General features: G+C 41.2%; 1 protein-coding gene across 3 annotated transcripts in view; it reads right to left on the reverse strand.

Annotated features, from left to right (window-relative positions):
- The window catches only part of INF2 (inverted formin 2), a 159661-nt gene that overhangs the window by 81553 nt on the left and 59499 nt on the right, over window positions 1–18609 (reverse strand). For all 3 annotated transcript variants that reach the window (XM_073609961.1, XM_073609960.1, XM_073609962.1), the window contains exons 2-3: window positions 8283–8691; window positions 6645–6760 (exon numbers count right to left, since the gene is read on the reverse strand). In XM_073609961.1, coding sequence (XP_073466062.1) covers window positions 6645–6760; window positions 8283–8691 — 525 coding nt within the window. The remainder of the gene's footprint in view (window positions 1–6644; window positions 6761–8282; window positions 8692–18609) is intronic.

Below are 18609 nucleotides of genomic sequence, written 5' to 3' on the forward strand. Positions count from 1 at the left end.
GGCGATTAAGGCGTTAAATGTGTGCCTAACTGTGTAATGTGTGTGAAGTGTGCTGCTTTTAAAATAGATCTTGGTTTCTCACCCCTGCTTAGCAGGGGTGAGAAACTGACAGATCGCTCCCTATGTACAGTGCTCTGTGTAGTTTACATAAGAGTCTCTATGTCCTCATTGGCTCACACAGCATCGGGAGCCATTGACTCCTGCTGTTGTCAATCACAGCCAGTGAGCCAATGAGGAGAGAGCGGGGGGGCGAGATGCGCTTTGTTTGTGAATGGGCACACAGAGCACAGCTCGACGGGAACGAGCCTGCTCCTCAAGTGCCCCCATATTAATAAGCAGGTAAGTATAACATGTTTGACATGTCATGATTTTAGAATTACTTTAATCTTGTAATTTTTATTTTTTTATTTTTTCTTATTTGAAGAAGTAGTATTTATTCAGCAAACATCATATTTGATAACATTCCATATCTAATTTACATAGGCATCGGAGCAGTATTCCCCAATTAATTAACAAGCAGCGTATATATCTGAAAACCAATTACAATAAAAATGATAATTTTACAAGGGAAGAAGTCACTCTGCATACAAGTGTGCTCAGGGAGCTATGGTTTGGAGAATGGCACATAGTGACTGTAATTAGATAATACACTATGAGCCAGCGGACATCATGCTTAAAGTAATATATTTAATTTAAAAAATGAAGGACCGGCATTAATTCAAGGCCACGGATCATTTTCCTGAAGTAGCCCCAGCTAGATATAATAAAAATGACTAGGCTTTGCAAGAATGCAAATATTCAGCTTTAAAGTGTGGTTCTATCCACAACAATTTTTTTCAGTTTTCGATAAAACCCTTTATCAGTTTTGTTGTTTTTTGGGGGATTTTTTTGTCTTTTTTTTGGTCTGTGTCCCATTGGGGAGATTTCCTTTGACTTCTGTTCTGGCGACTCAACATGGAAGAGCAAATCTTTCCAAAGTAAGAGGAAATTCCCTCTTATGCCCCGTACACACGGTCGGACTTTGTTCGGACATTCCGACAACAAAATCCTAGGATTTTTTCCGATGGATGTTGGCTCAAACTTGTCTTGCATACACACGGTCACACAAAGTTGTCGGAAAATCCAATCGTTCTAAACGTGGTGACGTAAAACACGTACGTCGGGACTATGAACGGGGCAGTGGCCAATAGCTTTCATCTCTTTATTTATTCTGAGCATGCGTGGCACTTTGTCCGTCGGATTTGTGTACACACGATCGGAATTTCCGACAACGGATTTTGTTGTCGGAAAATTTTATCTCCTGCTCTCCAACTTTGTGTGTCGGAAAATCCGATGGAAAATGTCCGATGGAGCCCACATACGGTCAGAATTTCCGACAACACGCTCCGATCGGACATTTTCCATCGGAAAATCCGACCGTGTGTACGGGGCATTAGACAGTCGTGACCAGAACAGTTGTCCATATAGGAACACGTTTTCTCACATTTTGTTCTGTGACAATTGAAAATGTTGGATTTCGGCACACTATCGACAATGGTCCCTAGAAAAAATAGGGAGAGTAAATGTCCCCAGCAGGGAGAAGGACAGCAAAAGGAACCTAAATGGGGTTCCAAACTTGATCCCACACTCCGAACCAATCCTTCTACACGCTATTCAAAACTTTGTATTTTCATAGTTATGTAGATTAAAGCTGAATTCCAGGAATTCAGCCAATTTGTACCAAGCGAAGGCACACTGGGAGTTAAGTCCAAGGAGGTGCACAACATCTCCTGAACTTATCTCTATTATTTATATCTGATAGATTTATGGCTCTGTAGGAGGATATGCAAGACACTCAGGGCTGTGAGAGAAGAAAGAGGCATACAGAGAAGATGTGCCCGCCCTTTCCTTACTGCCCAGAGAAACCTTTGTATTTTGTGAATAAGTTCACACAATACAGAGAAGTTGTCCCGACCCTTCCTTACTGCCCATTCAGAGAAGCCTTTGTATTTTGTGAATAAGTTCACAATACAAAGGCTTCTGTGATTGGGCAGGTGGAGAAAAGGGCAAGAATAGAAGCTGCAGCTACTCTACTGTTGAAGATGCTTAGACCTAAAGAATCAATGTCAGGCTGCCAGATAAATAATAGAGATATTCATGAGATATTATGCACCTCCTTGGACTTAATTTTTAATGTGCCTTCACTTTTTTTTACAAAAGAGCTGAATTCCAGGAACTCAGCTTTAAAGATGAAACTTCACTTCACATACTCACCTGAACAACAAATTCAGTGTTGTCCTTCTGCAAGCCGTTGATCTCACCTTGGTCCTCCTTAGTCATTGGGAACCAGCTGCCTCTTCTGGATTTACGCACCTGGCCCCAATAACATGCATTAGATCCACCCACTCACCATCGTGAATCCCTGCTACTGTTGCCTCCTGGAAATATGTGATGTGGATTCCTGAAGGCTACAGAACAAGGACACATTGGGGTTGATTTACTGTAACTGGAAAGTGCAAAATCGGGTGTAGCATTGCATGGTAGCCAATCAGCTTCTAACTTCAGCTGACAAAAAATCCTGGAAGCAGTACTTTTTTCAGCGCAGTGCAGTGGAAAGCAATCCATTGGATGCCTTCCACTGCACTGCAATGCACTGTAGGACACCACACACCAGGGAACGGCCTGACTAGGAGATAGTGAAAAGTGGCTTCAGCCTAACTCCTTATAGACTACTCCCCTCTGATGCATTTTGCCTTGCCCACTGGGCTTAGTCATAGAGTGGTGGTGGGCGGTGTGAAATGGGTCAGTGGAGCGTGACTTTAAAGGATTAAGCCTGAAGCCACTTTTCACTATCTCATAACTGGCCTGTTCCCTGGTTAGAGTTGCCACCTCATCCCTTTAAACCCAAACACATATGAATTACACAGGTTCTAAGGCTAATTTAATACAGATAAGGCACCAAGTAAGTTTAATTACCACCTTAATCAGCCACAGAACCTGTGTAATTAAAGCGTAAGTAAACCCCGCTATCGTTTTCAGCCAAGAAAGCTACCATCTTTGCCTCTGTTTAATCTACAACTGCCATGATGCTGCACATGTGATCAGTTATGACACCAGCCATTGGATAGTTTGACAGTTTGGTTGAGAGCACAACCAATGAGAGTGTTACATTTCCTGCACGTGCCGTAAATGAAACTGTTTTATCGATGGGTTTACTTCCGCTTTAATATGCATTTGGTTTTAAAGGGATGAGGTGGCAACCCTATCCCTGGTGTGTGGCGTCCTACCTGTTGCTTGCATGATCGAGTGGGCTGGGATGAGCTCCTTGAATGCCGGCACCCAATAGCAATGAGTCACCCGACATTTCTCTGACTTGGCTCTAAGTTTTCTGTGTATGGTCACAGGTAGTACGAAGAAGATGTAGTGCTGAAAAAAAACTTTAATCACACTGTTGCTCTAGTTACACTATTGGGTTATGGTACAATGTGGTATAACCATAGCTCCCAACTGTCCCTGATTTCGAGGGACTGTCCCTGATTTGGAGCAATGTCCCTCTGTCCCTCATTTCTTCTCATTTTTGTCTGATCTATATAGATGTATATAAAATGCACTTTGTATCTATCAAAAAGTGGTTTCCAGCGCTAAACCTTTCATCTGATTTCAAAATTGTTGCATTTGTAAATTCCAAAAGCCAATATAAAGGAATAGTAGTGGTAAAAAAAAAGCACTTTGTACAATTCTCCTTTAAGGGGGCGTGGCAAGGGGTGTGTCCTATGCCTGCATACTTTTGCTGATAGGTGTCCCTCATTCCCATCTCAGAAGGTTGGGAGATATGGTATAACACACGTTTCTGCAACCACTCACTGTGGTATATTGTGGTCATTTAAAAATGCACATATGCAGCGAATAATATTCAGGGCTGTTCAAACTTTCCTTGTAGTTGTTACCAGTCTATTCAAAACAAATGCATTGTAAGGGGCAAAATAACGCATAAGCAATAACCTACTGCAACACAAAAGAAGTGTTCAGTGGTCCAAAGTTGGGGGTTCATGACCTATGAAACTGGGGTGCAGTGGGAGTGGCGGTGTGTTCTCTACCTGCATACTTTGTGCGAATAGGTGTCCCTCTTTCCCATCTGAGGAAGTTAAAGGAAAGTCATTGTAAAAAAAAGTCTTCTACAAACATTCATTCCCTATGGCTGCCAGCCGGTTTGTTTTGTTTTGTCTTGCAGATTTCACCGAATCCCAGCGCAGAACAAAAAAAAAAAAAAAGCTCAATTTATGAATCAAAACACATGTTGCATTTAATTAGATTGCGTTTAGTAATCCCAGGTTTCAATTTATAGAGTATAATAAGCAGTAACATAATAAATGTGTTAATTCATTTATTCATGTTTTGCTGCTTTCGCTCTGCTCCTCTGTGTACAGCTATTTATACAGTACACAGACATCGCATGAGGAAACAAAGAAAGCGCCAGGCTGGAAATAAATGTTTTACAAAGAGAAGGATGTTCTACAGAATGCGAGAATCATTTCTCCCGCTCTATAATTTGTAGATACATAAACACATATGTAGACAAGGCGGCTTAATATGTCCATTACATATTTATGCTGTGCTTCCTGAATGAAAGGCATGTAGTCTATGTTTGTATTGATTTTACTATGATCAGGAATAAGATATATATAGTACATACACATGCATAGTTTTTTTTTTTTTCTCTAATCAGAAATAGTAACAATAATTATAATTATTTGATATGAATATGTTATATTTACTACCTGCAACCAGTGTCAAGACAAGGTCATCTAGAGCCCAGGGCGAACATGCCAAACTGCGACCCCCCCCCCCCCCAAGATATATGAGCATTATGTGACAGCAAAAATCTCCCCACAAAACACTGAACACTAATCTGCATACTTACCCCCAAAGCATAAATTCCACCTCCTCCCTGTAAAAATCCACCCCCCTGCTGAAAACCCCCATGTCAGCACAACCCCCCCCCAAAAAAAAAATAAATAAAAACAACGCAAATTCATCCCTTCTAGCACAAATCCTGTAACCCTAAGATGTCCCCTCCTAGTACACATCTTCTCCCCCCACCTAGCACAATTCTTCTTCCCCCCCATCCCCCTCCCAACACAAATCCCCCTAAATCACCCCCCAAATTTCCCCTCCTAGAACAATATTTATCCCCTGCAGCCACCCAAATTCCTCCTTCCAACATAAATCCCCTCCCCCCCAATCTCCTTGTGGTGCCCCCCCACCTCCCATGATACCACGGTGCCCAGGGCAGCTGCCCCTCCTGCGCACCCCTTGTCCCAGCCCTGCCTGCAGCCAACTCAAGGGATAAACGTGCATGCAATATTTGAGCTGTACTTCCGGCAAGAGCATCAGCTTTCTGGAGGGTGTTAACAAATGTGCTAAATTTAGCGCAAAAGCAGGAGAGATCAGCCTACACAGACTGCTGAATGACTCACAGAAGGGACACGCTCTCTCTTTTTGTTATACACAGTCTGCCAAAAATCAGCCAACGCTGCCTCTGCAGCCACACTGCTGACTTGTTTCTAAAGGTGCAGGCTCTGAGACTATCACCCCGATCCTGTCTTCACAACTTGGTGGGTCACTAACTAATGAGCCTGGGATGGAAGCACCCCATTTTTTGCTGATTGGAAGATGAAGAAACATTAGAATATTGGTGAGATCTTTACCATGCTCCTTCCTCTTGCTGTTTGAGAGCTCTCTGCGGAGCAATTTAATCCTGATTGGCCTAGGAGTCAAGCCCCTCTATGTAGTGGATTACAAGAAGCTAAACATTTTTAAAAGGGTAAGTTCACCTTTTCATGAAAAATAAAAAAAGTGAACCGACTTTAAATTTCCTGGCCACCCCTCTGAACCCCTGCTACACATAGCTGCTGTAATCCCCTGTGCTGCTGGTAAAGCAGTCTGTACATCATACACCACAATACACAGCCCTGGAGGAAATATCCATCCTAATGTTTGTGATGGCAAGCACTCATTGGTCGGTTAAGCCATGTGACCTTGCTGACCAGAGAGACCTGCATCTGAGGCTTCTTCTTCCAATAAGGTGTCCCAGAAAAAAAGAAGCGCTTCTCATTGGTCAGTACAGTCACATGTTCACTCTGAAGAATATATATGATGCATGGACCACTACACTGGCAGCAGGGGCATCATGGCCGCTATGTGCAGCGGGGTCCGCAGGGGTGGCCAGGATATTTGGGAGTTAGTTCAACTTTTCATTTTTTGTGAAAAGGTAAACTTACCCTTTAAGTTAGCTGGACTTAAAAATATGAAGTCTTAATGAATGCTTAAATGATCTTATTTTTCAATGTACTGGGAGACCAGTTTTAATCATATTTTTAATGACCAATAGATAAATAAAAGATTAAATATAAAAAGTCACTGGATAATGGAAATTGTCTTAGACTGCCCAAAGACAACTGAGCCATAGGAGGTCCTGAAAGCACAATCTGAATATGGCTAGTATTTCAATGTGGTCACTTCTACCATTCTCTACATGCTACCTATCATATGATATATACAGTATACCTGGACAAGCCTAAAAAATGAGCACACAAGCCATGCAAGGATTTCCTAATCGGCAGGCAGTTGAAGGGTTCAGATTGTCAATCATCAGAATTATTTACCTTATAATGCTCGAGTGCATCCAAAGCCAAGGCATGTCCCTCCGGCGAGTAGATACATAAGGCTGCTATCAGTTCAAACACTTGTTTTTTCACCATGACATTGGATGTATCCAGAGCTATATAGGAATACAAATACAATCAAGTCTCTATGGGGTAAGACCAATGAAGAGGAGGAGTAATTATTCAATATGTCATTGAAAGGCTATAAAATTGGAACTGTGTTGGGGGAATCTGGTGTCTACTCAGCAGATCCCACTAGGCAGCATCCAGTGGGCCAATTTGGCAAAGTTGGGTTGCATAATAATAATGAACCAGACTGGAAAAATACATAGTGTCTATCAAGGGTGTATTTACCATAAGGTACTTGTGGGCCTTTGCCTTGGGTAACAGGGTACTGTGGAGAAACACCAACATACAACATATTTGTTCTATTATTTTTCTTAAGCCTCTTACCCTTCCAGTGGACATAGCACCAGCTATCTTACCTTAGGCCAGTGATGGCGAACCTTGGCACCCCAGAGGTTTTGGAACTACATTTCCCATGATGCTCAACTACACTGCAGAGTGCATGGGCATCATGGGAAATGTTGTTCCAAAACATCTGGGGTGCCAAGATTTGCTTTCACTGCCTTAGGCAAATCATCCCTTGATCCTCGCTGACACAGTTGTTTTATGGATGGATGATGCTGAATTTAAGGGAATACATGTAGAAGTTGTTTTGCCAATGGTTTTTCCTTACTAAAGCAAACCATTCATATAGAGTTATTTTTAATATAACTTGAGAAATGGGCAAACTTTTTTTTACAGTTTTAGGTAGAAGAGGAAAGGGTAAAGACCAATGTCTATTTTGTTCTTTCAGTATGTGTGTTGTTGGGAAGATTTTCCTTCACTTGCTGTGCCAAAGATGTAGCAGGAAGTGCAAGGCGAATCTCTCCAGTGTGAACAAACACAGCAAGAAAACCCCAGAAATTCTAAATCTTTAACTATCCAACATGAAATAATAAAAAAAAATTGGTTTTACATATACTTTACAGAAGATGTTTTGGGTCTAAACGTGGTGTGGCAAGTATTTCAAGTTTTTGTTATAGCAATCCATTATTTTGCACCAAATTATTTTAATTCCCATCCTCAGAGCCTGGGAGGAACCATCTAGGGCAGTGGTCATCAACCCTGTCCTCAGGGCCCACTAACAGGTCAGGTTTGCAAGATAACTGAAATACATCACAGGTGATATCATTTGCTGCTCAGTGATTGTAGTATTCTAGTCTGCATCTCCCCAAGATAATATATAAAACCTGGCCTGTTAGTGGGCCCTGAGTTCAGGGTTGATGACCACTGATCTAGGGCACATGGTACTCCTCCAGGCGCTACTGGAGCTTGGGTTCACCACTCACAATGATGGCCCTTCACATACTGCCTCACCTTACACAGTTCCCCTTACTGCATTGATTGAAATATGTCCAGTCCTGCAAAGACTAGCCAAATTTCAATCAGTGTGTGGGCTCCACCGCTTGACAGAAGTTACACATTACTTAGGATGCATGTTAGTCCATTATATAGTCCATTATATAGTTATTTTAGATGAGGATAAAGATGGAAAGGCATTGGAACAAACCAAAGTTCATATGACAAGCTCACCTTGAGAAAGCTTTCTGACATAACCTTCATTATTGACAATATATTCGATCCCCTTATGGGAATTCATTAGTGTTCGGACACAGTTTATGCAAGTAAGTTGTAGAAGAGCATCAGAGATTCTTGACACTCCCCTGCCTGAAAGCCTGTCCAAGGCCTCAAGTAGAAGATCCAGACCACTGAGCTCCAGGAACTGAACCATCCATTGGTCATCACTACTCTCCAGTCTCTTCTTCAGGCCAGAATAGTTCACCACAGATGGGATTTGGAGAAGACGAATACAAAGTTCAGGATCCGCATTCTCTAAGTTGGCCTCACTTTGGTCCGAGTCTTGGGGGGACAGCTTTTCTTTTAGGCTCACCCATTTCTTATGGGCTCCTTCTTTGCTAAGAGACATTTTTGGTAGTTTTTCCTAGAGGGAAAAAGCAGACAAATAAATAATATAGCCAATATGAAGAACTCATTTAAAAATCTTATTTGTGCTTATAGATTTCCATTATATAAATGTAAACTGAGCAGTCATGTCATGCTTGTTACATATTCATGCCGGGCATTCTCTAATATCGTAGCAAAAAGGTATACCTGGGCGTACTTTGAAGGTTTTTGGATGGCTGTGACGAAAAAGTTCTAATGACAACTGTGGGAGTATCACTAAGGAAATTCTAGCTCCTTTGACTCTGTAACTGATATTCTCTTTGGGCGTTTTTCAAGAAAAACTCAAAACACAGAAATACAGAAAGGTGTGCCAGACCAAATCCAGATAAAATGGTCCAAGAAAAATGTAATTGTTGGTAAAAAAAAAAGTTATAAAAACTGCCAACATGTTTCATGGCCAACACCACTCCCCCTTCATCAGGGCTACAAATCTAAAACATAGTAATACGGATGAAGAATTATGTCTAGATATGTATATGAGTATATACCACAAATTCTAGAACATTACATAATACCAACAAACTTTTCACATGAACTTCAGTTGGCTTGATTGAATTAATAATACCACTCATCCTTCATCAGGGACCACTCAGCAATTGCTATCAGGTTGTTCCTGCATGTAAAGAGTTCAATACAGGTTCCTTATACAGATCTGTGAAGTCATTGTTTTCACAGAGTCCATCCAAGCTTTACCCTGTGTTGAGCCCTGATAAGGGGGACCGGTGTAGCTTCCGAAATGCATTGGAGCCCTGATGAAGGGGGAGTGGTATAGCTTCTGAAATGCATTGGATGCTTTAATATGACTTTTTTCCCCCCCCAACAATTAAAATTGTATTGAATTATTTTATCCACTTTTGGTTTGATGCTCCTTTCTGTAATTTTATGGTTTGAACTACTGTTGGGTACCCATTGAGGGAAGCCTGGCTGTGTGAAAGCCGTCTAGCTAGAGCTATTGAGTTTATTTGAAGTTTTCCTTCATCTGACTACACATGCAAGTATAAAAGTTCCCAGCGCCTCTTTGAGTATGTTATCCTGATTTCAAGAAAAGACTAACATGACAGTTTATTCTACTATGAACCAATTTTATCATAAAAAACATTGAAATCTTAGACATTTTCTTGGTGCTGTCATTGTATTGTATATACAGTTTAGTGAGGCCAATAGAAGCAAAAAATGTATAAAAGTTAAACTACACAGTTAAAAACATAACACAACAAGCATATCTCGGGATAAATGTTGTGATAGTTTCCTTTAAGAAAACAAAACTCGGGATTTTAAAAGATATTTTTTTAAATCGTTAATGCAAACAGGTGACACTTTCATTGGCTTTTCTTGCCGTGGGAAAGCACTTAATATAAAGTTTGATATATAAAACCCTAAACCAGGGCTCAAAACTTCAAGTCCTGAGCTACTAGCCAGGCCTTACAAGTTACTCGCCACCAGTTGCCCCACCCAACCCCTACCCTGCCCCTTATTCCGCCCCTAAACACGCCCTTGTAAATTATCTCATGAAATGACACGGTTAAATGTTTTATGCAGAATTAAGTTACAAAAAAAATGATTAATAACAACAACTTTAACAACATTAACTTAAAGCATATTTCATTGATCTGACTGTGATAAATAAAATAAGATTGGCTACTATAGACACTGTACACATTATTATTGCCTTGTTAAGTAAATATTTTAATGCTATATTAAATATAGCATTTTAAAAAATTAAAACCAAAGAATTACTTTCACTGATTTAGGATGCAGAGAGACTAATGCCCTGTACACACGATAGGATTTTCCGATGGAAAATGTGTGATAGGACCTTGTTGTCGGAAATTCCGACCGTGTGTAGGCTCCATCACACATTTTCCATCGGAATTTCCGACACACAAAGTTTGAGAGTAGGCTATAAAATTTTCCGACAACAAAATCCGTTGTCGGAAATTCCGATCGTGTGTACACAAATCCGACACACAAAGTGCCACACATGCTTAGAATAAATTAAGAGCTATTGGCTACTGCCCCGTTTATAGTCCTGACGTACATGTTTTACGTCACCACGTTCAGAACGATCGGATTTTCCGACAACTTTGTGTGACCGTGTGTATGCAAGACAAGTTCGAGCCAACATCCGTCGGAAAAAATCCATGGATTTTGTTGTCGGAATGTCCGATCAATGTCCGACCGTGTATACAGGGCATTACAGTAGAGCACAGAACTGGACAGGGGAGCGGGAGCTTCCAAAGTTAACTTTTCCTATTAACAAGCTGGTGATTGGTTGCTAGGCAGTCTGCGTAACGTATCCTCAGCTTGTTAATAGGAAAAGTAAACTTTGGTAGCTCCCGCCCAACGCTCCTCCCCACACCGCCCCCACCTCATCTAGTTCTTTGCCAACTTCCGCTGTATGCCAGGCCCTGCTAAGAGAATGACAGGGGGCAGAGGCTGGGAGGATAATCAGCTCCTTTTCAACCCCACCTGCCGGCGGAGCCCACCCCCTCCCCCCCCCATGCGGCTCCACATTCACCTTCAGCTTATTTCCACTCCCCTAATGTGAGCAGGCGAATGGAAAATTTTCCTTGTCAAAAGAAGTTTATTGAGTATACAATGTTATAAAGTAAGTTTACAAGGATCTATAAAGTAAGCTCATTGTTTTACAGTAGGGTTTATATAGGTAAATATCATGAAATTTCAAATATTAAACATTGGGTTCACGTAAACCTAAATTAAAGATATATATCATTTCCTTAGTTACTTTTGTAGGTATTTCAATGATTTATACCTACTATACATATTGTTTACAAGTAGAGTGTATATAGGTCAAATAAATTCTGATAATGAGCTTTAATCGTAAGGTGGAGAAAAGGAAAGAGAAAGAAGAAAAAGGGTTGAAAGGTAGAGGTATGGTCCACAAGGTTGTCCCGCTCGTCAGTTTATTATTCTTTTTAGTTCTCTTTGAAGCCTTAGAATGGGTGTCTCTGTAAGTCATTTAATCTGTTACCATGGCAACAGGACAGAGTCATTGAAGTTTGACAGGAACTGTTGTTTTATCCAAGGATGCCAAAGTTTTTCAAATTTTGGAATTTGATTTTGATCGATGGCTACCATCTTAGCATGGGACATTGTATTATTCATTCTGTGAATTGTTTCTGCTAGTACCAATGTAGGAGATTTCCATGCCTTGGCCACTGTTTGTTTTGCAGCCGTTATTAGTTGGATCATAAGTTTGAATTGAGAGAGTGTTAACCATTCCGGTTTTAGATTAAGTAAAGTTAAATATGGATCTGGTTGTATTATTTTTTTAAATATTTTAGATGCAATCACGAAGACTTTCTTCCAGAAGGTTTGGATTACTGGGCACGTCCACCATATGTGTAAATATGTGCCTATTTCTGGGCATCCTCGAAAACAAAGAGCTGAGGTATTAGGTGAATATTTTGCCACTCTAGCGGGTACAAGGTACCAGCGAGTTAGGACTTTATAATTTGTCTCCAGTGCTAAGATGTTGGGTGAAGATGACTTAGATGTGAGCCATATGTTAGGCCAGTCCGTGTCTTCTAAAGTTCGTCCCAGGTCCTCCTCCCACCTCTGAACGTAAGAGGGTCTATTAAGATTTGCTACTCCATATAATTGATTATAAAGTGATGAAATTGTACCTTTAGCAAATGGATCTTTTGTACAGATTGATTCAAAAATGGATAATTGGGATAATGGTGTATCCCCCTTTAGAAATGGTGTATAGAAATTTTTGATTTGGAGATATCTAAATATCTCAGAGTTTGGTAGATCATATTTTTCTTTAAGCGATGGGAATGAAAGGAATGATTTAGATGCTATGAAGTCATTTAGTGTCTGAATGCCTGATGTTGTCCAAGCTTTAAAAGAATTTGGGTAGATCCATGCCGGATAAAAGGCCGGATTTCTGATAAAAGAAAGGAGAGGATTGTGTGGAGATTGTAACTGATATTTGGTTTTTAGTTTATCCCAGAGAGATAAGAAGTGTTTAGTTATGGGATTATGAATTTTAAAGCGGTCTTTAGGATCAAGCCATAATAAATTTGATATTAATAGAGGGTCATTTTCTGAAGCCTCTATAAATACCCATAATGGGATTTCCTGTTTTGCATGGTATTTGGACAGACTGGCCAAATGTGCTGCTCTGTAGTAGTTAGTAAAATTAGGGTATCCCAGGCCTCCTTTATTTTTGGGACGATGTAGTGTGTGTATAGGTATACGTGGTTTAGAAGAGCCCCATATAAACGAAGTTGCTCTTTTTTGTACTATACTCAAAAAATAGGAAGGAATTGGAATAGGGAGGACTCTGAATAGATAAAGCAATTTGGGTAGAATAGTCATTTTGATTGCATTAATCTTCCCTATCCAGGATAAAGGAAGTTGCGACCATTGTTTTATTAGATTTGTGATCTGTCTTAATACAGGAGGATAATTGGTTGAGAATAAGTCAGAATAAGATGCTGTTAAAAGAATTCCAAGATATGGGATTGATTTTTCTGCCCATGTGAATGGGAGTGCAGCCCTAGCCGGGATCACTTCCATGTTTGTGAGTGAAATATTAAGCACTAGGCATTTCTTAGGATTAATCATAAGGCCGGATAGAGCTGCAAATCCATCAAGAGCTGGTATTAAGTTAGGACCAGAGACCTGTGGTGATGATAGAAAAAGTAATATATCGTCTGCAAATATACATAATTTGTGTGTAATACCTCCTACTTCAATGCCAGTTATAGTTTGGTTTGTTCTGATGTATTGGGCCATGGGTTCGAGTATAAGGGCAAATAATAAGGGAGATAATGGGCAACCCTGTCGGGTACCTCTTTTGATATTAAAGGCTTCAGATTTGTATCCAGCATATTTTATATAGGCTTTGGGTTTATTATATAATGCTTTGATCCATGTTAAAAAGTGGGGTCCAAAACCCCATTTTTGTAATGAATATTGCATATATTGCCAGGATACTGTGTCAAATGCCCTCTTAATATCGAGAGATAGAAAACATAAAGGGATTTTCCGTTTTTTAGCAATATGTGCCAATAACACTGCCCTGCGTATATTATCGCCTGCCTGTCTATTTGGCATGAAGCCTACTTGATCTCTATGTATTAATTTTCCTATAATGCTATTGAGGCGTTTTGCTATTATTTTTGCTAATAATTTAATATCGAGGTTTAACAGAGAGATAGGCCGATAATTAACACAGGAAGTATCATCAGAAAGGGGTTTTGGGATCATACAAACAATTGCCATTAGTGTTTCTTGCCGAAAAGAATGTCCATCTACAAGTTTGTTAAAAGTTTCAGTGAGAATGGGAGAGAGTATTTCTGAGAATGTTTTATAGTATAAAGCCGAGTAGCCGTCTGGGCCTGGTCTTTTGTTAAGTTTTAGGTCTTTTATGGCGTTAGCAACTTCATCTATAGTTATAGGCTCATCCAAACTGTTTTTTTGATTCTGAGATAACTCAGGTAAGGTTATTTTTGAGAAGAAGGATTCAGCCTCTGTAGGATTAAATTCATTGTTTGTCTTGTATAAAGTTGCAAGATGTGAGTGAAATTTATGGACTATTTTAACTGGATTACAAGTGTAAACATTTTTTGATAATTTCAAACGTATTGGTTTGAAAGATTTGTTAGTTGAATTTAATGCCCGAGCCAAATATGTACCTGGTTTGTTTGTATTCATGTAGAAATTGTGTTTGGAGCGTTTGAGGGATTTATCAACTGACTCAGTGAGAAATAGATCGTATTCCAATCTAGATTTTTCCAGATGAGATTTTGTACTCTGAGATGGATTATCTTGAAATGATATGTAGGCTGCATTAAAATTGAGTTCTAGTTTTTTTGCTAGATTTTTGCGTTCCCGTTTAAATAGTGCCATTTGTCTTTGTATTGTACCACGCAAGACAGGCTTATGAGCTTCCCACAGTGTTATTGGGGAGATGTCTGTTGTATTATTAATTGATATGTATTCCTTTAAAGCTTGTTCAATGGCCATCTGATGTAGTGGGTGTTTGAGCATTATGTCCGGTAAGTACCACGTTGGGTCATGCGCTTTTGGTATGGCTGAGGCTATAGTAGTGTATACTGCATTATGGTCAGACCACGGAATCGGAATTATATCTGATGCAATAATTTCTGGTATCATTCCTATTGTTAGAAAAATATGATCTATTCTGGTGAAGGTTTGATGAGGGTGCGAGAAATAAGTGAATTTCTTTTTCATTGGGTTACTTTCTCTCCACGAATCTACCAGATTGTATTTGGAAAGAAGTTGAGAAAAAGGTAATCTAGAGGTTATTTTGGATGGTGTAAAAGGTGATTTATCTAGAAATGGGAGGAGGACCTGGTGAATGGAAAATTTTGAGGGCTGTCCTAAACAGTTAGGTGTCTATGCTTATCAGTTATGTGTCAGGGCTGGGCTCAGCCCTTCGTTCTCTGAGCTGGCCGCTCAGCTGTCTGCTAATTGCCAGCTCCTATCTCTCCACAGGTACTCAGCTGTTGATGATATCCTGCTTGTCAATTCTGCCTACCTAAGCCGTCCAGCCCAGAGGATCTCTGCCCTCGCCTTAGTCAACATCACAGAGACGCTCTCCTGCATTCCTGTTAAAAGACTTGCTTGGCTGACATCCCTTCTGGCTCCAGATCCTGCTTGCTGTTTTACTATGCTTATCTCCGTGTCCCTAAAGTTTGGCTTGTCTGACTATCCGTTCAGATTCCTGAACTCTGGCTATGTTTTGGCTACATTTGTTCTATTTACTTTTATTATTAAACAAGTGTGATTTAACTGTACTTCTGTCTCCGTCTGATTTCATGGTTTCTGACACTATGACAGCCAAAGATGAATTATCAAATATTGAATTGAATTTGAATTGAAATTGTCAATATTTCATCCATGCATTTCATCCAGGTGCAGGACCTATCTTCCATCCTAAGTCAGTCTTCTAGGGCTGCAGAAGGAAGAAAAGATCCTTAGGTTGCTTTTTTCATTCTGGGTAACATTTGACCACTCCATATGGGTCCTGCTTGATCGGGGTATCCTGGCTATCTGCTGGATATATCTTTTTCATCATACCGACCATCTGGAGGTACCGTTTCCAACCCCCCCCCCCCCTGGATAAAGGCCCTGGCTGGGTATTTAGCTGCAAGCTCATCTGGCTTGCCTTGGTAAGCGCGCATTTTGTGTGGTGTTGGCACATTGTTTGCGGTGGAGGAATTCGTCACTGACTATAACCCATTTATGCACACCTGTGTCTACGGACTTTGTCTAACACTATCATTATTGTGGATGTGTTTATCTTATAATCACATATGTTTTGGGACTTTTTTACTCAATTTGTTATGCTTCTAGGCATAACCATACATCACTCTGTATATTTGGTTTATATTCGGTTTTTCAATGTTTACACTTATATTGTACATATGAATTAGCGCTGCTACATTTTTTCCTTATTTAATTCATGCATACCTGTAATGCACTAGCCCACCCAATCCAGTTTGTCCGTAAACTGGTGATCTGAGAACGCCTTCTGTCTACCTGCCAATATTGCAGAAGAGGTGTTCCCAAACACACCCAAGGCAGATCTTTTGCTGCCTTATTCACGTATACAAAAAGAACACAAAATATTTGATTCCAGAATGTACACTGTGACAGACTCACCCGGGACAGAGGCTATTGGAGGGGACTGAACGCAAGCCTCTTGCCCACCGATTATGGGCCCTAACATTTGGGGGAATGGTGCTCTCTGTGAGCTGTATGCCTGGGGACCCTGGGGTTGGTGTTACTTTGGATTCAGCTCCATGTCCCCCAAAACACACAGACTCTGGGAACCCTTTATATGCCATATTAGAATGATAAGACTGGATGATGAGACGGGGGATGGGCGGGAGGACGTAACGCCCGTCACGGAGGGAGAGATCAGAGCGTGTCAGGCGGCGCTCCTGGGCTCCATGCCGTTCGTCTCCTCCCCCCCAGAGTGATGAGCCGTGTGTAAGAAAACCTGACACGGCTGAAGGACAGGAAGGAAGACTCCCGGAAGTGGCAGACGAGTGGACCTGAGAGGAGGAGGAGAACGGGTCTCCGCACGCCACATACCACCGCACACCGCCGTGTACCGCCGCCGAACGAACCTGTGGAGGAGGTAGGAGAGGTGCCCGAGCACACAGGCAAAGCGCTGGACGGCGAGCGCGGGAGGTCGGGCTCATCTCTGTCTCCCCCCCCCCCCCCTACACCCCTCCTGAGTGGGGACTCCGGTAAAAGGAAGTGCAACCCTATGACGAGAATTGCGATCCCAGGATACCGGTAAAGTACAGGCATTTGGTTTTCTTGTATGTGTTCTCTGCCTCTCCTCCCTGGAAGCCTATTGCTTGAGTTGATCAGGAAGCAGGACGGAGGTGAGCAGAAAGGGACAAGTGAGAGTAAAGATATACCAATGTTTTACTGCTGATGATTTAAACGAGAGGAATTCCCACACAGCTAATGCAGAAAGAAAGGATATGGTGAAGGGATACTGTGAATGAGCAAAAAGTGTAAAGTGTACTGCATATACAGGAGAGTTGTTATACCATCTCTTAATAATCATAACGTGAAGGGAAAACACAATTGAATGGTACACAGGGCCACACTCCCGGAGGGATTGAATAAAGGAGTGAGGATGGATGGACTATAGACATCTTAATCTGGAAGTGGAGAAGTGAGACTCCAAAGTTGGACACTTTCCAAATGTTTGGGGACACTTTTTTGACCTAAACCGGTGTCACTGCTAGATATAAAACCGCTATCCTTTGGTACATGCTGGCTGCAGTAAGGAGAGGGACAGGCGGATCGGCGTCTGGGGTTCGAGCTGTTTAAGGGACCTCTAGGGGTTAAGAACACCCCCCTCTTCTTCCTTTTTTTTTTTTTTTTTTTTTTGTTTGTTATTTGAAGATTGGTCCCTACCCCCTATATCTGGTAGACCCTCCAACGGGCGGAGGGACTAGGTTAAAGTAAAACGGGGGTACAAACGAGAGGGGTAAGGAGGAAGGGAGCGATGAATAAGGCAGCAACCAAGGCAGGAAAGGGGGGAGTATCTAAAACCCCGAAAGATAAGACCTCTAGCAGTACAATAAAACAATATATGTCCCAAGGAGCTAGTCCAAGAGGGGGGGACCCAGAAGCTCAAGAAGGATTAAGGACACAGAGAAGAAGGGGATCCCCAAACAAAGGTGAAGAAAGGATGACGCAATCAAGAGAGACTTCCTTTATGGAAGGCGAGACGGAAAGGAGTCGGGGGGAAGATAGTAGAATGAGCGTCCAGATTGTCTCTAAAGGGGAACTGAGCGACATGCTACAAAAAATGGAGAATGCAATAAAATCAGAAATTGGCCTGGTGAGAGCAGATCTTGGGAGTCTCCTGGAAAGGGTAGAAACAACGGAGAAAAGAACAGATGAATTAGAGTTGGAGATGAGTAATTTGAAAGAGCAATTAAAAATTTCAAGACAAAACCAGAAGAAAATTCTCTATAAGATCGAGGATCAAGAAAATCGAGACAGAAGACAAAACTTAAGACTCCGTTACGTTCCAGAAAATAAGGAAGAGGATCTGAGGAAGATTGCATCCATAATTCTGGGCCCACTCTTTGGAGAGGGGGCGGTAGGGTCCCCCAAGATAGAAAGAATCCATCGAGTTGGAAGATTATATAATAGAGAAGCTCAGAGGCCTAGAGATGTGATAATCAGATTTAGCTTCTTTGAGGAAAAAATGACAGTCCTATCTAAATTGAGATCTAAACCCCCTCTAAAATTTGAAGGATCGGAGATCCAGGTGTTTACAGACCTTGCGCCTGAGACGTTAGCAAGGAGAAGACTTCTGAAACCTTTGTTAACCCAGATGAGAGATCAAAACGTAAAATAT

This window comes from Aquarana catesbeiana, linkage group LG13, assembly GCF_042186555.1.
Source record: "Aquarana catesbeiana isolate 2022-GZ linkage group LG13, ASM4218655v1, whole genome shotgun sequence".
Lineage (NCBI taxonomy): Eukaryota > Metazoa > Chordata > Amphibia > Anura > Ranidae > Aquarana > Aquarana catesbeiana.